We start from the raw sequence: 24,595 nt of genomic DNA, 5'->3' as shown, positions 1-24,595 counted from the left end.
GAACCTGTCGGACATGGAGCACATGTTCTTGGGTGGAGCGGGAGAAGATGAGGATGTCGGGGGAACTCCGGTAGCCTCAGGGTCTCTCGGCAACAGAGCCATTGGGGACTTCCGGGATACCTCGGAGGCGTCGTGGAATCCTTGGACGGACGAGTGAAATTGAATCTCCTCTCCTTTCTTCGTTACCGTAATCACCCATCGATCAAAATGGCCAAGGTGATGAGCGAGTCGAGATCCGTTGGTAGTTCAGCTTGTCCTTTACTTCCTCCGATAATCTGTGTAGGAACATGCCGAACAGCACTTCCGGGTTTCAAACACTCTGCTATCGTGCGGAAATCCACTACGGGTGTCTTAACGTAGCTAGAGCAGCTTGCGAACAGCCTCTCTCCCGGACCACGGAGAATCAAACATCTTCCATACCTCCTCCACCAACTCCTCCAGACAGAGGCAGATGGCGGATTGTTGCTCCCACACCACCGTGGCCCAGTTGAGTGCCCTCCTGGACAACAGCGTTATGATGTACACAATCCTCAAGCGGTCAGAGTAAGCATTTTCACTGTAAGGTTTACATCTGTTGTATTCAGCACATGTGACAAATACAATTTGATTTGATTTAATATACTGCCTTAAGGTCTTATTTGGAATAAGCTGTTTACATGCACCTTTTGATATCCCACTCACGAGTATCCCTGTATGTGTTACGGATCCCCCCGGTACTGCTGCTCATTCTGTCCACCAGCTGCGGAGGTCTACGTCACTGGCCTTCTACGTGTCATTGAATTGGATTCATTACCCCCACCCCGGACTGTCTTGTCTCATTACTCACAACTGGTTCCCATTCCCCCTGACAAGTATTTGTATATAAACTGGATGTCAGAAGGTGAATTCACCAATTTGTAAGTCGCTCTGGATAAGAGCGTCTGCTAAATGACTTAAATGTAAATGTAATGTAAACTCAGCAAAAAAAGAAACGTCCTCTCACTGTCAACTGCGTTTATTTTCAGCAAACTTAACATGTGTAAATATTTGTATGACCATAACAAGAGTCAACAACTGAGACATAAACTGAACAAGTTCCACAGACGTGACTAACAGAAATGGAATAATGTGTCTCTGAACAAAGGGGGTGGTCAAAATCAAAAGTAACTGTCAGGACCCGGTTTCGAACCTGGGTCTCCGGAGTGAGAAACAGTCACTTAACCAACTGAGCCACGAATAGACAGCAGAACCCAGAAGATGAGGCAGACACAGCAGTACTTAAGACGGTGTATTTAATAAAGAAAAAAATCCTAAAATACAAAAATGGCAAATCCAAAAGGTGGTAGGCAAAACACAAAAGAAACTCACCAAAAATAAACAAAAACAAAAAACAGAATACCACAAGAACGTCACCCGGAATCGACAAGAGCACACAGAACACTAGGGCAGGGTGCTAACATACAAACACAGAGCACAGAACTGAGGGAAACAAAGGGTTTAAATACAATCAGGGGAAACGAGACACAGGTGCAAACAATAATGGGGATCAAGGGAAAAACACAGGGACAAAAAGCACAATGGGGACATCTACTGACAAAAACCCGGAACAACCCTGGCCAAATCCTGACAGAATCCCCCTAGGAACGGCTCCTGACGTTCCTACCAGCTCTCTCAGGGTGGAGGACCCTGAACTGACGAATGAGGTCAGGGTCCAGGATGTCTTTGGCAGGAACCCAGGAGCGCTCCTCAGGACCGTAGCCTTCCCAGTCCACCAGATACTGCCAGGACCGCTGCACCCGGCGGGAATCCAGTATCCGGTGGACGGTATAAGCCGGCTGGCCTCCAATGACACGAGGCGGAGGGGGAGGTCTGTCTGCCGGGACAAGGGGAGAAAAAACAACAGGTTTTAACAATGACACATGAAATGTGGGATTAATCTTAAGGGATCTGGGTAAGTGTAGGCGATAAGAAACTGGGTTAACTCTCCTGGCAACCTTGAAGGGACCGATGTATTTTTGGGACAGCTTGCGAGACTCCACCCGTAGAGGTAAGTCTCTTGTGGAAAGCCAGACTCTCTGGCCGGGGCGCAGGGTAGGCCCGGGACGGCGACGTCTGTTGGCTTGTTGTTGATACCTCTGTGAGGAACGCATCAGATTAAGACGGGTCTTCCTCCACATAAGCCGACAGCGTCTGACAAACCTCAAGGCTGAAGGCACTCTGACTTCTTCCTCCTGGTCCGGGAACAATGGAGGAGCATAGCCAAACTGACACTCGTGCGGGGACATACCAGTGGAGGAGGAGCGCAAGGTGTTGTGTGCGTATTCGGCCCAAACAATAAAGGATGACCATGTGGACGGGTTGTCACGAGTCATACATCGGAGGGTGGTTTCCAGCTCTTGATTCATCCTCTCTGTTTGGCCGTTGGACTCCGGATGATACCCTGAAGATAGACTGGCAGAAGCCCCCATGAGTTGGCAGAAGGCCTTCCAAAACCTTGAGGCAAACTGGGGACCTCTGTCAGAAACCACATCTTGAGGAATGCCGAAGACTCGGAACACATGATTAATTACCAACTCAGCCGTTTCCTTGGCAGAAGGTAACTTAGTCAGAGGGACGAACCTGGCCGCCTTTGAAAACCTGTCGATTATGACTAGGATAGTAGTATTGCCATGGGATGGAGGAAGTCCAGTAATAAAGTCCAATGAGATATGGGACCAGGGTCTGTGGGGAACAGGTAAAGGATGAAGGAGTCCTTGAGGGCGGAGGTGAGAAGATTTGCCCTGGCAGCACACGGGGCAGGCATTGACGAAAGTGGCAACGTCTTCTCTTATGGTAGGCCACCAGAACTTACGCTGGATGAACTCCAAGGTGCGACCTACGCCCGGATGACAGGTGAGGCGAGAGGAGTGCCCCCACAGAAGGACCTGAGTCCTCACTGCCTTGGGGACAAACAACCGATTGGCAGGGCCTCCTTTAGGGTCCGGTTCGCTAGCTTGAGCACGTCTCACGGTATCCTCAACTTGCCACGAGATCGGAGCCACAATCTTAGCAGCAGGAAGGACAGGCATGTCCGTGTCATCTCGAATGGCAGGAGCGTAGACTCGGGACAGGGCATCCGGTTTGAGATTCTTCGACCCGGGCCGATAGGTGAGGATAAACTGGAATCGATTGAAGAAAAGAGACCATCTAGCTTGTCTAGAGTTCAATCGCTTCGCCTGCTGGATATACTCCAGATTTTTGTGGTCCGTAAGCACTTGAAACGGGTGAGAAGCCCCCTCGAGCCAGTGTCTCCATTCCTTCAATGCCATCTTAACCGCTAGGAGTTCACGATCCCCCACATCGTAGTTCCTCTCAGTCGGGGTAAGCCGGTGTGAGAAGAAAGCGCACGGATGAAGCTTCTTGTCTTCACCCCTCTGAGACAGGACAGCTCCAACACCAACCTCTGATGCGTCTACCTCCACCACAAATGGTTCATCCGTAGTCGGTAGTATCAGGATGGGAGCAGAGAGGATGCGCTTCTTGAGTCCTTGGAAGGCAGTCTCAGCTTCTCTTCCCCAAAAAAACCTCGCATTGCCACCTTTGGTTAAAGCTGAGAGAGGAGCTGCCACCAAACTGAAGTTCTTGATGAACTTGCGGTAAAAGTTTGTGAAGCCCAGGAAACGCTGAACATCCTTAACGGATTTGGGGGTGGGCCAATCCGCTACCGCCCCTACCTTCCTAGGGTCCATTTGGATTCGACCGGGTTCCACTACAAATCCCAGGAATTGTACTCGGGATGAATGGAATTCACATTTTTCCGGCTTAACGTACAGATGGCTGTCCAGGAGGCGTTTGAGTACTTGTCTGACATGCTTAGTGTGTTCTTGAAGGGAGCTCGAAAAGATGAGGATGTCATCCAAGTAAACGAACACAAATATGTTAAGCATATCCCTAAGCACATCGTTTATGAGCGCTTGGAACACCGCTGGGGCGTTGGTCAGGCCGAAGGGCATCACCAAGTATTCATAGTGACCAGTAGGCGTGTTGAAAGCGGTCTTCCACTCGTCACCAGGTCTGATCCGCACAAGATGGTATGCGTTCCGCAGGTCAAGCTTAGTGAAAACAACTGCTTCCTGGAGCAGCTCGAAGGCTGTGGCCATAAGGGGTAGCGGGTAACGGTTACGGACGGTTATGTCATTGAGTCCCCGGTAGTCGATGCAAGGACGTAACCCACCATCTTTCTTGGCCACAAAGAAAAACCCTGCTCCCGCCGGGGAGGTTGATGGACGCATGAGGCCTGCTTCCAGAGAGTCCTTGATGTAGGTATCCATAGCAGCTCGTTCGGGTGGAGATAGGGAAAAGATCCGACCCCTGGGGGGGCAAGTGCCCGGAAACAGGTCGATGGGGCAATCGTAAGATCTATGGGGTGGTAGCATGGTGGCCCTCTGTTTGCTAAACACCAGTTTGAGGTCATGGTAACACTCGGGAACTCGGGTCAGGTCGATGGATTCTAAAGACTCGGGAGTAGAACTCGGGGAATTCTGGAAAATACAAGTAGCTTGGCACGTAGGACCCCACTGCTTGATAGTGCCCACAGACCAGTCGATGTGAGGGTTATGGCTGTGAAGCCAGGGGTATCCAAGGACGAGAGGGAACTCGGAACAGGAGATCAAATGAAAGTTCATCAATTCCTGGTGTTGTGAAACTGAAAGTCTCAAGGAGGTAGTGACATGAGTGACAAGTCCAGATCCCAAAGGGCTTCCATCCAATGTAGTAACCCTCATGGGGTCACTTAGAAGTTCAGAGGGAACGCCATTCTCCTTCGCCCAGACACCATCCATGAAGTTACCTGCGGCTCCAGAGTCTACCAAGGCTTGAAGGTGAAGCTTGTGGTTGTCCCAGGAGAGGGTGACTGGAATGAGCAGACGGGAGTTGGACGGATGGGAGGAGGTTATGTTTCCCGTTACAGTTCCCCCGGTCTGTACGGGACAGAGCGTTTCCCTGGAGCCCGGGACACGTGGAACGGAAATGGCCCGGTTTGCCGCAATATAGACAGCGTCGCTCCCTCATCCGGCGGTCTCTCTCAGCCTGGGAGATGCGTCCAATCTGCATGGGTTCCGGTGGAGCCAGTGATGATAAAGGTGGGGACTCGGAGCTGGGACTGATAGGAGCTAGAGGTCTACGGTTGAGTTCTCTCTCTCTCAGACGCTGGTCAATGCGTGAGGCCAACTTGATCAGGGACTCGAGATTGTCCGGTGGTTCCCGAGTGGCCAGTTCATCTTGGATAGTGTCGGAAAGGCCTTTCAGAAAGCACACCGTGAGCGCCTCGTTGTTCCAGCCACTCGCTGCTGCCACCGTGCGGAACTGGATGGCATAGTCCGTCACGCTGCGCCAACCTTGATGGAGAGTCAGGAGCTGTTTGGCTGAGTCAGAACCACTGCTTGGGCCTTGAAACACTCGTTTGAATTCCTCAGCAAAGGCAGAGTAGCTGGCACAGCAGGAACTATGGGCATCCCACACAGCAGTAGCCCAGGCCAGGGCTTTTTCCGACAGCAGGGTGATGATATATGCGATCTTAGACCGGTCGGTGGGAAACGACGAGGGTTGCAGCTCGAAGGAGAGAGAACATTGAGTGAGAAACCCTTTACAAGCACTTGGATCACCTGAGAACCGTTGGGGAGGTGGAAGACGAGGTTCAGCCAGGGGGTTAACTGCCATGGGTACGTGAACTTGAGGTACTGGGACGGGAACTGTTGCCGGGGTAAGTCGATCAGATATTTGCTTAATGGAAGTCAGCATCTCCGACAGAAGATGAGAATGTCTAGCCATTAAGGCCTCTTGCTGAACCAGGGCGGCTTCGTGGCGTTGGACAGTCTCCTGGTGGTGGGACAGCGTGGCAAAAAGGTCCTGGGAACTGGCTGCCTCTGGGTTCATTTTTGGCTCTGTGTTTCTGTCAGGACCCGGTTTCGAACCTGGGTCTCCGGAGTGAGAAACAGTCAATTAACCAACTGAGCCACGAATAGACAGCAGAACCCAGGAGATGAGGCAGACACAGCAGTACTTAAGACGGTGTATTTAATAAAGAAAAAAATCCTAAAATACAAAAATGGCAAATCCAAAAGGTGGTAGGCAAAACACAAAAGAACTCAAAAGAAACTCACCAAAAATAAACAAAAACAAAAACAAAAAACAGAATACCACAAGAACGTCACCCGGAATCGACAAGAGCACACAGAACACTAGGGCAGGGTGCTAACATACAAACACAGAGCACAGAACTGAGGGAAACAAAGGGTTTAAATACAATCAGGGGAAACGAGACACAGGTGCAAACAATAATGGGGATCAAGGGAAAAACACAGGGACAAAAAGCACAATGGGGACATCTACTGACAAAAACCCGGAACAACCCTGGCCAAATCCTGACAGTAACAGTCACTATCTGGTGTGGCCTCTAGCTGTATTAAGTACTGCAGTGCATCTCCTCCTCATGGACTGCACCAGATTTGCCAGTTCTTGCTATGAGATGTTACCCCACTCTTCCACCAAGGCACCCACCTGTAAATTCCCGGGCATTTCTGGGTGGAATGGCCCTAGCCCTCACCCTCCGATCCAACAGGTCCCAAATGTGCTCAATGGGTTATTGATCCAAGCTCTTCGCTGGCTATGGCAGAACACTGACATTCCTGTCTTGGAGTAAATCACGCACAGAACAAGCAGTATGGCTGGTGGCATTGTCATGCTGGAGGGACATCTCAGGATGAGCCTGCAGGAAGGGTACCACATGAGGGAGGAGGATGTCTTCCTTTTAACGCGCAGCGTTCAGATTGCCTGCAATGACAACAAGCTCAGTCCGATGATGCTGTGACACAACGCCCCAGACCATGACGGACCCTCCACCTCCAAATCGATTCCGATCCAGAGTACATGCCTCGGTGTAACGCTCATTCCTTCGACGATAAATGCCAATCAGACCATCACCCCTGGTGAGACGAAACCGTGACTTGTCAGTGAAGAGCACTTTTTGCCAGTCCTGTCTGGTCCAGCTAAGGTGGGTTTGTGCCTATAGGCGACATTGTTGCCAGTGATGTCAGGTGAGGACCTGCCTTACAACAGGCCTACAAGCCCTCAGTCCAGCCTCTCTCAGCCTATTGCAGACAGTCTGAGCACTGATGGAGGGATTGTGCGTTCCTGGTGCAACTCGGGCAGTTGTTGTTGCCATCCTGTACCTGTCCCGCAGGTTTGATGTTTGGATGTACCGATCCTGTGCAGGTCTTGTTACATGTGGTCTGCCACTGCGTGGTTGATCAGCTGTCCGTCCTGTCTCCCTGTAGCACTGTCTTAGGCATCTCACAGTATGGACATTGCAATTTATTGTCCTGGCCACATCTGCAGTCCTCATGCCTCCTGGCATCATGCATAAGGCACGTTCACGCAGAGGAGCAGGGACCCAGGGCATCTTTCTTTTGGTGTTTTTCAGAGTCAGTAGAAAGGCCTCTTTAGTGTCCTGAGTTTTCATAACTGTGACCGTAATTGCCTACCGTCTGTAAGCTGTTAGTTTCTTAACAACCGTTCCACAGGTGCATGTTTATTAATTGTTTATGGTTCAAGCATGTAAAACAGCATTTAAACCCTTTACAATGAAGATCTGTGAAGTTATTTGGATTTTTACAAATTATCTTTGAAAGACAGGGTCTTGAAAAAGGGATGTTTCTTTTTTTGCTGAGTTTATGTGCCTTCTGTTCCCCTTTGTCCGTGTCCATTATTGTTCCATGTCCATTGGTCTTTGTCCATCACGGCTTTCGTGCTACGCTTACTGTACATTGTATTACGGTTTACATACCGTGTTAGTGTGCACAATACGGTTCTCGTCCCCTTAGAGGTTTACACCTTGCTATTTTGTTTGGGTTTACATCCCTGTGGTGTGTGTGTGTGTGTGTGTGTGTGTGTGTGTGTGTGTGTGTGTGTGTGTGTGTGTGTGTGTGTGTGTGTGTGTGTGTGTGTGTGTGTGTGTGTGTGTATATATATATATATATATATATACACACAGTGGGGAGAACACGTATTTGATACACTGCTGATTTTGCAGGTTTTCCTACTTACAGTGAGGCAAAAAAGTATTTAGTCAGCCACCAATTGTGCAAGTTCTCCCACTTAAAAAGATGAGAGAGACCTGTAGTTTTCATCATAGGTACACTTAAACTATGACAGACAAAATTAGATTTTTTTTCTCCCAAAATCACATTGTAGGATTTTTAATGAATTTATTTGCAAATTATGGTGGAAAATAAGTATTTGGTCAATAACAAAAGTTTATCTCAATACTTTGTTATATACCCTTTGTTGGCAATGACAGAGGTCAAACATTTTCTGTAAGTCTTCACAAGGTTTTCACACACTGTTGCTGATATTTTGGCCCATTCCTCCATGCAGATCTCCTCTAGAGCAGTGATGTTTTGGGGCTGTTGCTGGGCAACACAGACTTTCAACTCCCTCCAAAGATTTTCTATGAGATTGAGATCTGGAGACTGGCTAGGCCACTCCAGGACTTTGAAATGCTTCTTACGAAGCCACTCCTTCGTTGCCCGGGCGGTGTGTTTGGGATCATTGTCATGCTGAAAGACCCAGCCACATTTCATCTTCAATGCCCTTGCTGATGGAAGGAGGTTTTCACTCAAAATCTCACGATACATGGCCCCATTCATTCTTTCCTTTACACGGATCAGTCGTCCTGGTTCCTTTGCAGAAAGACAGCCCCAAAGCATGATGTTTCCACCCCCATGCTTCACAGTAGGTATGGTGTTCTTTGGATGCAACTCAGCATTCTTTGTCCTCCAAACACGACGAGTTGAGTTTTTACCAAAAAGTTATATTTTGGTTTCATCGGACCATATGACATTCTCCCAATCTTCTTCTGGATCATCCAAATGCTCTCTAGCAAACTTCAGACGGGCCTGGGCATATACTGGCTTAAGCAGGGGGACACGTCTGGCACTGCAGGATTTGAGACCCTGGCGGTGTAGTGTGTTACTGATGGTAGGCTTTGTTACTTTGGTCCCAGCTCTCTGCAGGTCATTCACTAGGTCCACCCGTGTGGTTCTGGGATATTTGCTCACCGTTCTTGTGATCATTTTGACCCCACGAGGGAGATTATCAGTGGTATTGTATGTCTTCCATTTCCTAATAATTGCTCCCACAGTTGATTTCTTCAAACCAAGCTGCTTACCTATTGCAGATTCAGTCTTCCCAGCCTGGTGCAGGTCTACAATTTTGTTTCTGGTGTCCTTTGACAGCTCTTTGGTCTTGGCCATAGTGGAGTTTGGAGTGTGACTGTTTGAGGTTGTGGACAGGTGTCCTTTATACTGATAACAAGTTCAAACAGGTGCCATTAATACAGGTAACGAGTGGAGGAAAGAGGAGCCTCTTAAAGAAGCCTACCACTGTTGTGTCGTCCGCAAGCCTACCACTGTTGTGTCGTCCGCAAACTTGATGATTGAGTTGGAGGCGTGCGTGGCCACGCAGTCGTGGGTGAACAGGGAGTACAGGAGAGGGCTCAGAACGCACCCTTGTGGGGCCCCAGCGTTGAGGATCAGCGGGGAGGAGATGTTGTTACCTACCCTCACCACCTGGGGGCGGCCCGTCAGGAAGTCCAGTACCCAGTTGCACAGGGTGGGGTCGAGACCCAGGGTCTCGAGCTTGATGACGAGCTTGGAGGGTACTATGGTGTTGAATGCCGAGCTGTAGTCGATGAACAGCATTCTCACATAGGTATTCCTCTTGTCCAGATGGGTTAGGGCAGTGTGCAGTGTGGTTGAGATTGCATCGTCTGTGGACCTATTTGAGCGGTAAGCAAATTGGAGTGGGTCTAGGGAGTCAGGTAGGGTGGAGGGATATGGTCCTTGACTAGTCTCTCAAAGCACTTCATGATGACGGAAGTGAGTGCTACGGGGCGGTAGTCGTTTAGCTCAGTTACCTTAGCTTTCTTGGGAACAGCAGCAGCGCCTCTTCAACCTCAGGAGGCTGAAGAAATTCGGCTTGTCACCAAAAGCACTCACAAACTTCTACAGAGGCACAATCGAGAGCATCCTGGCGGGCTGTATCACCGCCTGGTACGGCAACTGCTCCGCCCTCAACCGTAAGGCTCTCCAGAGAGTAGTGAGGTCTGCACAACGCATCATTGGGGGCAAACTACCTGCCCTCCAGGACACCTACACCACCCGATGTTACAGGAAGGCCATAAAGATCATCAAGGACATCTACCACCCGAGCCACTGCCTGTTCACCCCGCTATCATCCAGAAGGCGAGGTCAGTACAGGTGCATCAAAGCTGGGACCGAGAGACTGAAAAACAGCTTCTATCTCAAGGCCATCAGACTGTTAAACAGCCACCACTAACATTGAGTGGCTGCTGCCCACACACTGACACTGACTCAACTCCAGCCACTTTAATAATGGGAATTGATGGGAAATGTTGTAAATATATCACTAGCCACTTTAAACAATGCTACCTTATATAATGTTACTTACCCTACATTATTCATCTCATATGCATACGTATATACTGTACTCTATATCATCGACTGCATCCTTATGTAATACATGTATCACTAGCCACTTTAACTATGCCACTTTGTTTACATACTCATCTCACATGTATATACTGTACTCGATACCATCTACTGTATCTTGCCTATGCTGCTCTGTACCATCACTCATTCATATATCCTTATGTACATATTCTTTATCCCCTTACACTGCGTATAAAACAGTAGATTAGGAATTGTTAGTTAGATTACTTGTTGGTTATTACTGCATTGTCGGAACTAGAAGCACAAGCATTTCGCTACACTCGCATTAACATCTGCTAACCATGTGTATGTGACAAATAAAATTTGATTTGATTTGATTTGATTTGAAGAAGAAGTTACAGGTCTGTGAGAGCCAGAAATCTCGCTTCTTTTATTTGCAAATAAATTCATTAAAATTCCTACAATGTGATTTTCTGGATTTTTTTAATCTAATTTTGTCTGTCATAGTTTAAGTGTATCTATGATGAAAATTACTGGCCTCTCTCATCTTTTTAAGTGGGAGAACTTGCACAATTGGTTGCTGACTAAGTACTTTTTTCCCCCACTGTACAAAGCATGTAGAGGTCTGTAATTTACACTTCAACTGTGAGAGACGGAATCTAAAACAAACATCCAGAAAATCACATTGTATGATTTTTAAGTAATTAATTTGCATTTTATTGCATGACATAAGTATTTGATCACCTACCAACCAGTAAGAATTCCGGCTCTCACAGACCTGTTAGTTTTTCTTTAAGAAGTCCTCCTGTCTCCACTCATTACCTGTATTAACTTCACCTGTTTGAACTCGTTACCTGTATAAAAGACACCTATCCACACACTCAATCAAACAGACTCCAACCTCTCCACAATGGCCAAGGCCAGAGAGCTGTGTAAGGACATCAGGGATACAATTGTAGACCTGCACAAGGCTGGGATGGGCTACAGGACAATAAGCAAGCAGCTTGGTGAGAAGGCAACAACTGTTGGTGCAATTATTAGAAAATGGAAGAAGTTCAAGATGATGGTCAATCACCCTCGGTCTGGGGCTCCATGCAAGATCTCACCTCGTGGGGCATCAATGATCATGAGGAAGGTGAGGGATCAGCCCAGAACTACACGGCAGGACCTGGTCAATGACCTGAAGAGAGATGGGATCACAGTCTCAAAGAAAACCATTAGTAACACACTACGCCGTCATGGATTAAAATCCTGCAGCGCACGCAAGGTCCCCCTGCTCAAGCCAGCGCATGTCCAGGCCCGTCTGAAGTTTGCCAATGACCATCTGGATGATCCAGAGGATGAATGGGAGAAGGTCATGTGGTCTGATGAGAAAAAATAGAGCTTTTTGGTCTAAACTCCACTCACCTGTTTGGAGGAAGAAGAAGAATGAGTACAACCCCAAGAACACCAGCTCAGGAGTTTGGACTAGTAACCGGAATGTTGCAAGTTCAACGCTCTAACCACTAGGCTACCCTGCCACCCCATTGAGGGGAGGATGGATGGGGCCATGTATTGCGAGATCTTGGCCAACAACCTCCTTCCCTCAGTAAGAGCATTGAAGATGGGTTGTGGCTGGGTCTTCCAGCATGACAACGACCCAAAACACACAGCCAGGGCAACTAAGGAGTGCCTCCGTAAGAAGCATCTCAATGTCCTGGAGTGGCCTAGCCAGTCTCCAGACCTGAACTCAGTAGAAAATCTTTGGAGGGAGCTGAACGTCCGTATTGCCCAGCGACAGCCCCGAAACCTGAAGGATCTGGATAAGGTCTGTATGGAGGAGTGGGCCAAAATCACTGCTGCAGTGTGTGCAAACCTGGTCAAGAACTACAGGAAACGTTCATCCACCTCTGGCCTGCTCGCCTCCCTACCACTGAGGAAGTACAGTTCCCGCTCAGCCCAGTCAAAACTGTTCGCTGCTCTGGCCCCCCAATGGTGGAACAAACTCCCTCACGACGCCAGGACAGCGGAGTCAATCACCACCTTCCGGAGACACCTGAAACCCCACCTCTTCAAGGAATACCTAGGATAGGATAAAGCAATCCTTCTCACCCCCCCTTAAATGATTTAGATGCACTATTGTAAAGTGGCTGTTCCACTGATGTCAGAAGGTGAATTCACCAATTTGTAAGTCGCTCTGGATAAGAGCGTCTGCTAAATGACTTAAATGTAAATGTAAATGTAATCTCTGTAATTGCAAACAAAGGATTCTGTACCAAATATTAAGTTCTGCTTTTCTGATATCAAATACTTATGTCATGCAATAAAATGCAAATGAATTACTTAAAAATTATACAATGTGATTTTTCTGGATTTTGTTTTAGATCCCGTCTCTCACAGTTGAAGTGTACCTATGATAAAAATTACAGACCTCTTCATGCTTTGTAAGTAGGAAACACTGCCGATTTTGCAGGTTATCAAATACTTGTTCTCCCCACTATATATATACATGTATGTTTTGAGCTTCGTCCCCGTCATTTTCATGACGTATCTCTATTTTGGTTTAGGGAAGTAAACAAAACTATTTTCGTATTCCTGCACCTGTATCCTAACATTATACAACGTGACAGTATGTTTCCAGATGCTTACAGAGTGCCAATATGGTGTACGATCAGTAGTCTCTGAGCTCGCCATACCTGATGCTGCAAGAAATGAATGGTAAGAACCAAGCCAAGAGTAATCAATCAACTATACCACATTTACCACCTGTGAGGGACGCATGTACAGTAGATGGATGATCAATTTATGCTCATTTGGGAGTCTTGGATCAAATTATTGGAGCACCACCACTGTGTATAAACAATCTCTCCAACATCTGGACCTGAGGGCCAAGTAATTATTCCAGCGAGGCAGAAGTAATGGATAAGTTACGATGTCTGGCTGCCTCGGACAATATTGACACTGCGACTAAATTCTTCTTTGTTCTCAGAATAATGATAATGGATGTCGACAGAATCTCAGTCATTGACACACAACATACTAATGGCTTTTGAATTTTAATTAAACTGCAGAAGTTGTGTATGAATGTCTTGTCTTTCGCTTTAGACAACCCATAAGCCTTGTCTATGTGCCCTCCTATCTTGACCACATGTTTGAGCTTTTCAACATATGGTACATTTTTAATCTGACCATGTCTATTGGTCCATCTTCCAGAATGCTATAAGGGCCACAATTGAGAACCATGAAGTCAGCAACAGTCTACCACCCATTCAAGTCATGGTGGCCATTGGAGGAGAGGACCTGTCATTTAAGGTATAGTAAATCCTTATTTAAACCTGTTGTGTAAGATTTGACCCTTACTCATTCTGTTTAATGTTAAACCAAGCCGCTGATCCCTGATAAGATTAACACGATTGGGCCTGCTTTGAATTCCATACTAAGAGCCCATAACCTAGTATTGCAGTAACTTGATCTCAGTACTGCTTGTTCTTTTGGAGATCTGACGGTGCACCTGGCAGTGACACAATACAATACAGGGGAAACTGAGGGGCCTGTTGTCCAACTACCTTGACAATATGCAGAATAAATTACTTGGCTTGGCCTATCATCAGGCAGGCTGTTGAATTTGAGCCAATGGCACAAGGGGCACCCACGTTTGCCTGGCAGCATCTCCATAATTTTGTGACTGACATTTCCTCCACGCCAGAGCCAGAGATGGGCAAGCACTCGCAGACACCATTAGTGAGTGTCTACATTCTTTGCCAAGTCTATTTCATAGACCAGAGTCGTATTCAGAAGGGTGCAATGGACTGAACATCTCAGATAGAAATGGCAAGAAATAGAGCTGACATGATTCCTTACTCTACATGTCAGAGAGGCATGTCTGTCTCAGTTCTGCACAATATATTTCTATCCAAAACATTGAGCCCAGCCCAGTCTTCTAAGTGTTTTCACTCATCCCCATGTTTATCAGTGTATTGAAGCAGCCATGGTTTAACCCTATTGTGTGTCACATCTCCAGGCTGGCTTTGGTTACTGCCTGCCCATCTCCCACCTCTACGCTCAATACTTCCAGGAAGACCTGCAGCTCTACTCTATGGAGGGATACAGCACTGACGCTGTCATCCACATGAAGGTCAGCTACTGTACATCATTTACATTTGACATTTTTGTCATTTAGCAGACGCTCTCATCTAGAGCAATTTACAGGAGCATACTAAGACAATGGGACTTATGTAATTCTCATATAAGTCGTCTTGCTATGGATTCATTCCTGGTAACTCTCTAATACCCAAACACTCAAATTGTAATTTCACAACTCCAGATGATTAGAACACAATGCAATACAACCCAATCTCCTTCATTTCCACAGGCCTTGTCCACAGACTCTGTGGAGAGACTCCCGGTAAACAACCAGACGGCTCTGAGGCACTACGAGGTAATCCAGGAGGCAGACGACAGGCGTGCAGTAGCGGTGCGTGGGTAAAATCACTGGGGAAGCCAGAAAAAAAGCCATATTACAACCGTTGTGTTGTGATAATTGCGTTATTTTCTCTATAACCTCTTAGTTCATATGCTTTGCGACTGTGATAATAACAAGACACAGTGGCAGAATAAATTCAACCACACCTTGGTTTCATCGCAAAAGTGGAGAGCAACCTCTGTCCGGTGAAGTCCACAAAGTATAGTGCATGTAACAAACAGTTACATAACCTACAGCATGGTCAAGCTAGTTAATGTTTCAGACATATTTGGACCACTAAACAACTTTTGATTTAGAACCACGGAGAGTTACTGCAAGTCACAAGTCACAAAGAAAACAGGAGCTGTCTCCACTATTCCAGCACCATTTCAACTTCAACATTTCAACATCATCAAATCCCTCTGTCATACAGTACACGCTTACAATTTTTTGTTTTCCTATGCTACCTGACTAAAAAGCTTGCACGCTAGCATAATTTCCTTTTGTGGGCAACGTTAGCTAGTTAACATTAGCATTCTACATCTAGCTGCATATTGAACTTCCATCCTCTCAGGCCAGGGGCACAATGCATGAATTTATGGTTAGATCAGAATCACCGCTAAAATCATTGGCCAAAATGGAGATTTAAGTAAAACCTCAAGTCCAAATCCCTATCTCCATCCATGTTTAATTTAGGAAAGGGACGATTTTAGCTAGCTAGCTAACCACCGGAGTACAACAGCACAACGAGATGCACAACGAGTTTCTGTCAGTGAGGTCTGCTCTCAATGTGATGTGATTGGAGTGAAGCCAAATCCAAACTGGCTTCCCTTGACACTTTTTTTTATACGCCAGGACCATTCATAGTTGAGCTCACTCAGGTTAGCTCAACACTGATTGGCTATTTTTTATTTATTTTTTATCAAGGGAGGACAAATGCTCGCTGGGTTCCCTTGCATTCAATGCTACGGGCAGCAACAATGTCATATTCTTTTGGACCAGACAGCATCAGAGAGATGGCCTACACATACAGAGACAGGGGGGTGCTGTTTCGCTCACTTGGATGCTTTCTCTGGTGAGATACATTCCGTTTTTTTGCCAATTAAAGGAAAATTATGAAACACAGAGAGACAAAAGATAAATCATTTTCTTATTTTTTTCTTGGTCAATTTTTCTTGACTTCCATGAATACACGCCACTGCTGGCGCATGCCCAGTAGAGAACCCCTGGATCTGACCAATTCCAGGGTAGCCAAATGAGGATGATGGCGATGCCACCCTGCTTTTGACTATGAGGCCTGTCAATCTTTATGCTAACCCCCTTTCCCTCAGAAGCAAAGGCAGACAGCTGGATGATGATAATGTGTATTCCATACAGGTTTTGCCATTAGCACGTATTCTGCTGTCCTCACAATGATGCCTGCTCTTCATGGTTTGCTTTTGGGGTATAGATTGGGGACATATGGAAGTATGAAGAGTAAAAACGCATAATGTCACTTTAAAAAATGAAAAAATATATCATCTTTGTCCACCTCATGAGGGCCTTTATGTGTCAGATGTTGATGAAATACACCCAGGGCCCATATGGGAGGGTGTCGGGTGGGGAGGCCTCAAAATCATGCTTCATTTTTGGGGGAGAGATGTGGCAGAGTGGGTCTGAAGACCCAGACATTGTGCCCAGTACATTACTGATCGGTTTCGTGTGACAGTGGGAGAGGGGGAATGTGTAACACCAGGGTAGTGTTCAGTACGGCACAACATTATAGAACGTTCAGGTAGATACATGTTGTGTAGAACAGCCATGCTTTTTCTATTATGTCGACTAGAGAATCATGGCATCTCTATATATTACATTACTATCTGCAACATTCAGAACGTTGCGTCCTTCTGAAAGGGACCCAGGTCGAAAAGACAAGGCAATGTTTTGGTTGACCTCTCTGCGAGGCTCTTTATGTACTGTTAATGGAGGTGAGGTGTAGATGTTGAGCTGTGTTAGAAGTCAGATGAACGAACCTGTCCTGGTGGGCATTAGATCTCCTCTCTGAATCACCGACTGCCAGAAAATGTCACCTCAACCTTAGGTGCTCAAAGAAAAAATGTCCACAATCATCAGTCATGATAAGTTTATTTACTGGAAACATGTTAATTATTAACAATGTAGTATTCAATCTATGAGAAGGGTGCTATTTACTAACTAGTGCCATTGAATGCAGTCTTTCATTGATTCTAAAAGAATATGGTTAAGTAATGTTCTACAATGTGTCTTGATGGCTGCATGAGTATTGGTCCTGATTCCTATATTGATATCCTCATTTCATATTTCAATATGTAGCATTATTGAGTTGAAATAAAAGTGATTGGCAGCCAGCCAGGTTGTGGTTGTCCTGAGTTGGTCAAATGCCAAGTATGGGAGAGGTGGCCGCTACAGTGGGCCCAGAATAAACAAGTGTCTGGGAAAAATCATAGGGTTCAATGACTGTCTCTCTCTGGCACAGCCATGGCTACTTTTAGAGTCCCTACACAGGACTATTAATAGATTCCCTCTGTTAACTTTTATAATGCTGTGTCCTATGTGTAGCATGTGCCAACCTCCATTGCTGCCATCTGCTATATACTGTATGTTTAGCATTACCACTGCATTACCATAGACATTATCCTCAAAGTGATGCTCATTTGACATAGCAGACGAATTTACCTGACAACAACTAGCCTTGACGTCATAGGGATTTCTCATTGAGGAAGCCCGTTGTCTGTCTTGACTGAATGGAATCAAGGGTGGCATAGTCAAGTGAGGCTTGTTTTATAGTTAGTCTCATTCTCATATTTCTTGTTCCCTCAGCCAGCCTGTCCATATAAGGCCAGCAAACCTCTGTTTACGTACAACATTCCAAACTAATGGCCTCTCTGCAATTTCAGATACAGCCTGCATGTATGTGTGACATTTCTGAGTGGGGGGTGGGGCATTTAGCAGACACTTTTATCTAAAGTGACTTAGTCATGCGTGCGTACATTTTATGAATGGGTAGTCCCAGGAATCAAACCCACTATCCTGACATTGCAACCACCAAAGCAGCATACTCTACCAACTGAGCTACAGAGGACCAACTCTTTAATAGCATTAAGTCCAAACATTGTTGTTCAACCGTAGGTTCTCCATGTGTGATATTTCTATACATGTCTTTAGTATGTTTTTAGCTATGCCAGTCAGTTCATCTTATCAGTGGCATCATGAAACAAGTAAGCTACCAAATGGGGATGCATATTTGATAGGTAAAGTTGTATTGCTACTATGCCCTCAAACATCATATGCAGCTGCATCCCTCAGTCTAGCAAAGCATAGGAAGAGCCTTTTTACTCAGGTATTACAGTGCTGAGTGAATTGCTAACATTTCAACATGTAAAAACTGGATATTTTAAATATAGAGGAGAGGAAATATGAAATAGTACCACGTGTAACACTTTCACACATTAACATGATCTATGTTTGAAGTATCAATGTGTTTAACACATGTTTTGCACACATATGATTGAACGGAAAATACTGGTAGTGTTTTTAAATTCATACTGCGGCCTATGCTGCCACTCTTAATTGTGCTGATGCTGGCCAAACATTGAACCCACCCCATAGCTTCAGCCAATCATATCTTGCATGTGGTTTACACCTGGTGTTAATGCCTACCCCATTAGCTGCTTACACAATGTCTCAAACCTAACCCAAAACGGTGAACCTTTTCCTTTGAATACCCATTGCTGATTTTACTTTTCAGATCGTTATGTTAGGTTTATTTTATTTAATGAACATTAGAAGAATTTTAAATTGTCCTCGTTGATTGTTTTTCTGTTTTCACCAGATGGTTGCCTTAGCTGTGGCTGTGTTCGCTATGTTATCATCCTGAGCAGTGGGCTCGATAAAGAATGCCATTTCTGTGAGTATCATTTACTCCAAGTGATGTTCAAAAGGATTTCAAATTGAGCATTGGTATATACAGTTGAAATCAGAAGTCTACATACACCTTAGCCAACTACATTTAAACTCAGGTTTTCACAATTCCTGACATTTAATCTTTGTAAAAATTCAATGTCTTAGGTCAGTTAGGATCACCACTTTATTTGAAGAATGTGAAATGTCAGAATAATAATAGTAGAGAGAATGATTTAATTCAGCTTTTACTTCTATCACATTCATCATATTCCCAGTGGGTCAGAAGTTTACATACACTCAATTAGAATTGCGAACCTTGCCTTTAAACTGTTTAACTTGGGTCAAACATTTTGGGTAACCTTCCACAAGCTTCCCACAATAAGTTGGGTGAATTTTGTCCCGTTCCTCCTGACAGAACTGGTGTAACTGAGTCAGGTTTGTAGGCCTCCTTGCTCGCAGACGCTTTTTCAGTTCTGCCTACAAATTTTCTATATGATTGAGGTCAGGGATTTGTGATGGTCACTCCAATACCTTGACTTTGCTGTCCTTATTAAGCCATTTTGCCACAACTTTGGAAGTATGCTTGGGGTCATTGTCCATTTGGAAGACCCATTTGCGACCAAACTTCCTGACTGATGTCTTGATGTTGCTTCAATATATCCACATAATGTTCCTCCCTCATGATGCCATCTATTTTGTGAAGTGCACCAGTCCCTCCTGCAGCAAAGCACCCCCACAACATGATGCTGCCAACCCCATGCTTCACGGTTGGGATGATGTTCTTCGGCTTGCAAGCCTCCCCCTTTTAACTCCAAACATAATGATGGTCATTATGACCAAACAGTCTATTTTTGTTTCATCAGACCAGAGGACATTTCTCCAAAAAGTACGATCTTTGTCCCCATGTGCAGTTGCAAACCATAGTCTGGCTTTTATGGTGGTTTTGGAGCAGTGGCTTCTTCCTTGCCGAGCGGCCTTTCAGGTTATGTTGATATATATACTCGTTTTACTGTGGATATAGATACTTTTGTACCTGTTTCCTCCAACATCTTCACAAGGTCCTTTGCTGTTGCTCTTGGATTGATTTGCACTTTTCGCACCAAAGTACGTTCATCTTTAGGAGAAAGAACGCGTCTCATTCCTGTGCGGTATGATGGCTGCGTGGTCCCATGGTGTTTATACTTGTGTACTATTGTTTGTACAGATGAACGTGGTACCTTCAGGCATTTGGAAATTGCTGAACCAGACTTGTGGAGCTCTACAATTTTTTTCTGGGGTCTTGGCTGATTTCTTTTGATATTCCCATGATGTCAAGCAAAGAGGCACTGAGTTTGAAGGTAGGTCTTGAAGTACCTCCACAGGTACATCTCCAATTGACTCAAATGATGTCAATTAGCCTATCAGAAGCTTCTAAAGCCATGATGTCATTTTCTGGAATTTTCCAAGCTGTTTAAAGGCATGGTCAACTTAGTGTATGTAAACTTCTGACCCACTGGAATTGTTATACAGTGAGTTATAAGTGAAATAATCTGTCTGTAATAAACAATTTTTGGAGAAATTACTTGTCATGCACAAAGTAGATGTCCTAACTGACTTGGCAAAACTATAGTTTGTTAATAAGAAATTTGTGGAGTGGTTGAAAAACGAGTTTGAATGACTCCAACCTAAGTGTATGTAAACTTCAGACTTCAACTGTGTGTGTGTGTGTGTATATGTGTGTATATATGTGTGTGTGTGTGTGTGTGTGTATATATATATGTGTGTGTATATATATATATATATATATATATTATATATGCGTGCGTATATGTGTGTGTATATACATATATGTGTGTGTGTTTCCAATATATATTTGCCAAAAAAATATATGGGGGATTGGAAGTGATGCAGACAATTACACTGATGGAAGCTACAATCTATCTGCAATATTAAAGCTGATCTAACCCTAAAAAAAATGTAAAAACATCAAAAACAAGATGTTTAATAAATACTTTATTAATTACATTTATTTTATTGTTGTAGCAAAAAGAAAGGTCAGTTTGAGTGCAATGCAATGAATTCCATAGGAAATACATACGGGTCATATTTGACCCACAAAGTATGAAAACTTGGGAGTGATGCAAAAACTATTTTTACTTCAAAAATAAGAAATTAGAAAACTAAACTATAATGTTAAAGCACATTATTTAAGGAATTCCTGGAATATTAGATGATGAAACTTTAAAGGATTTGTTTTCTGGCCAAACAAGTGGAGAAGGGGTCTTAAACATCTACCAGAAACAGTCTTAAAAAGTATTAGAAATGCATCAAAACAACAATAATGTTTAAGTAAAGTCCCCTGCAAACTACACTGAACAAAAATATAAATGCAACATGTAAAGTGTTGGTCCCATGTTTCATGAGCTGATATAAAAGATCCCAGAAATTTTCCAGTCGCATAAAATACTTATTTCTGAAAAGAAATTTGCACAAATTTGGGCCAAGTGAAATCCATAGGGCCTAATGAAATTATTTCAATTCAATGATTTCCTTCTATAAATTGTAACTCAGGAAAATCTTTGAAATTGTTGCATGTTGTGTTTATATTTTTGTCCAGTATAATATCAACACATATTTCGTTTTGAAGAAATTATGTGTCCTCTGAAAGTGTAAGAAACACTGTCTTGAGCCTTGTAATCCCATTACAAAATCCCACATCTTTTTAATATATTTTCTCATTTCTCTCCCTCATGAGGAAGGAGGACAATGAAAGTTGACTGTAGTAACAAGTAGAGGTAGACCTACACATTCGTTAAAGTATTTTTACTGATATCAAGTTTGTTTATAAATTACTATGTGATTAAAACTCTTAATTCTGTAACCAAATCGATAAAGGAATTACTGTAATTTAATTAGCTACAATGGGAAATCTTAGTAGTCATAAACCTGCTACTGTCCTCCAACTAGCATACTGTTATGTTCCGCTAATAACTTTTTTTAATTTTTTTTATTTTTTTAGTCATCTGGTGGTCACAGTGAAACTGTGAAAACAGTTTGGACAACCCCTCCCTCTCAGTCTCGCTCTCTCCTGCTCTCGCTCTCTCGCTCCTGCTCTCGCTCTCTCCACTTCATGTCACCTCTCCTGGCTATTACTGACACCAACCACCATGATACCTACCCTCTTTCATTTACTGTAACAAGAATCCTCAACCACTGAGCACCGACCGACACCGGACATCCATGGATGTTACAAAGTACTTGAAATTTGGCCAGTCCTCCCTGGCAGAACCATTTATAGACGTCTATTTTTCACAAGTTTGGACAGAAAAGTAGAGCACACCATAGTAGAGTATAATGTACTGTATTATACTGTACTGAACATATCTACTGTACTGTAAGGAACTCTACTCTGTGCTGTGTTGTGCTGTGCTGTTCTGTACTGTGATGTCCAATCTTGTGAAACATAGACGTCTATGATTATTTCAGATTTGGTCTGGTCTGGAACAACCAAATGTGGTCTTGTTTGGGAGCAGAGATCAATACAATATGCAAAATAAGGATATTGCATATTTCTACCTTAGTGTACTTATTCAGGACACATCACCATAAAGAGAATAATATTAATACCCATAATTCTGCATTTCTGTATAGTACAGATCAGGGACCCATGATGTAATTCTGTTACCCGATGTAAAATCCACTTCGACTACTCTAGTACAATATTCAAACAATGTGTTTTTTTCAAACTCAAGGTGTCATGTCAAAGCTGACACCCCATTCTTTCTGCAGACATCTTTTCATCTTAATTCCAAGCTGTGAGTGCATAAAAAAACAGAGGGAGATTTTACCCAAATTCTGTTACCAAACTTTACATTTGCAGTTATTCCAGTAATGTGTTTTTGTGAAGATTTCTGTGTTCAATTGTTCAAAGTAGCTCTTGTGCATAGAGTTGGTTTGTTAAGCTTTTAAATGAGTGGTTTTTGTTTGGCAAACATTTTAAAGTGAACAATCGGATTCCTTTACAGTGGAACTGCCAAGAGGCAAAAGGCACCAGTAAAAATACTTCCCGCCTGTGACGTTCAGAGTAAAATGACGTGTTAGTTGATACTGTATATCACTGACAGGCCTTCTGCATTTCAATACGATTACAGTACAGTAGTAAGATATTATAAATTAATACCTCTCTGAAACACAAGATGGCATACTAGCGTATACAATTGCCATTAGTAGGCAGATTGCAGCAGCATCAGTGAAGTGATAAACCAGATTGTACCGCAGCATCAGCTGTCTCTCGTAAACCTATGTATTGAGTTTGAGTTTGGCAGTGTTCAGTAGGCCTACTTCCAAGAAACTATAAGTGTTTTTGTCATATGTTCATCCTCATCATATACATGGTCAGATAAGTGGTCCAAATTCTGTGACAGGGAGTTGAGTTAGTTTAACAATTTGTTATATATTTATTAGGCTATGTCTTTTTAAATCGTATTTTTTTTGACACACACAAAGTACCCAATGTCACAAATGGTAGGCCTGCATGTAAGATAAATTGTAGGCAATGAATGTTTCCTTATATGGTATCATTATAGGGCATCATTTGAGGCCATGACCGTACCTGAATTTTCTTTGGAGAACTCGTCAAAATGACTCGCCATCCCCGAGAAATGTACTAAACTGTTCAGTATTGGTCTTGGGGGATTTGTGTAATATTTTCAAACTTACACACCCGACACGTTCAGAAGGAGGAGCGTCGGGAGGCGGGTGGGATTCTATTCGTATGTATAAAGTCGAGACGAGAAATTCAAGGAAAGGGCTCTATGGATAGGCGTTAGTGTAACCATACCTTCTCGTCGAAAGCAACAAGTCTGTCTGGATGTGAATACATATTCTGGAATAACCATTACTTTTTCAAACCGGGTCGAGTAATGAGATAAAAAAAAAAATTGATATACGTTTTGCTATTGGTTTAGTTTGGCTGTTTTTGTGTCGTTTCCTAGCGTGCTTATTTGTTCAGCTTACTCAAAATGTGTAAAAAAAATAACAATGTATGACACATACTGCTGATTAGACGAACGAAGACCATGCTCATCGATCATTTAGCGCTTGAATCGGTGGACTGACGAGCTCACCATCGTTTACCTGGTGTGGCGGAGGAGCAATTCGCTTCAAAACAGTGAAGTTTTCTTTTATAAAAAAATATATAGATATTTTCCCCTGACCCGATATTTTTTGGGGGACCAAAATACAACATGGCAGAACACGAGAGTCTGGAGTTTGGAAAGGCTGACTTTGTTCTTCTGGACAGCGTTTCTTTGGAGGAATTCATTGCTAACCTAAAGCTCAGGTAGGCAGTGGCGTCCACGGTCGTTCACCTTTGCTGTGTCAGTATATCAACACATATTATATATATATATTAGGCGCAGCCTAGCCTACTGTAAGGACCAGCGTGGTTCATAAAAATCATGTTACCTTGTATGCTTTTGTTAGCATTTAAGCCTAAATAATGATACTTGTTTTATTTTCATTAGATTGGAGCCTTGTGTTTAGGACTGAGACTGACTAATGTATGAGTGGTTTCCAAGCACCTGAGGTGCTTGAGTGCTTTTGCTGCTCATTTTGACAGGTCAGAGTTACAATGTTATTTAGAGGTTCGTTGTTGCAATGAACTGTTGCACTTGCAGTGCTACATTCTTACACCACACCTTACGAGAAAATGGTATGAGTTGTTTAACTTGTTTTGTCAGATCGCCAGTACCACAGCCCGTAAAAT

General features: G+C 44.1%; 1 protein-coding gene across 1 annotated transcript in view; it reads left to right on the top strand.

Moving 5' to 3' along the window:
• Nucleotides 1-23,614: 23,614 nt before the first annotated feature.
• Nucleotides 23,615-24,595, top strand: part of LOC135523995 (unconventional myosin-Id) — a 124,292-nt gene continuing 123,311 nt past the window's right edge. Inside the window, exon 1 of the mRNA XM_064951067.1 lies at nucleotides 23,615-24,169. Within this exon, the coding sequence (XP_064807139.1) occupies nucleotides 24,075-24,169 (95 nt within the window). The 5' untranslated portion in view covers nucleotides 23,615-24,074. The remainder of the gene's footprint in view (nucleotides 24,170-24,595) is intronic.

The sequence above is a fragment of the Oncorhynchus masou genome, chromosome 31 (genome assembly GCF_036934945.1).
Source record: "Oncorhynchus masou masou isolate Uvic2021 chromosome 31, UVic_Omas_1.1, whole genome shotgun sequence".
NCBI classification, from domain to species: Eukaryota; Metazoa; Chordata; class Actinopteri; order Salmoniformes; family Salmonidae; genus Oncorhynchus; species Oncorhynchus masou.
The sequence above is the reverse complement of the archived record's forward strand: the minus strand, read 5'-3'. Positions and strand labels throughout refer to the sequence as shown.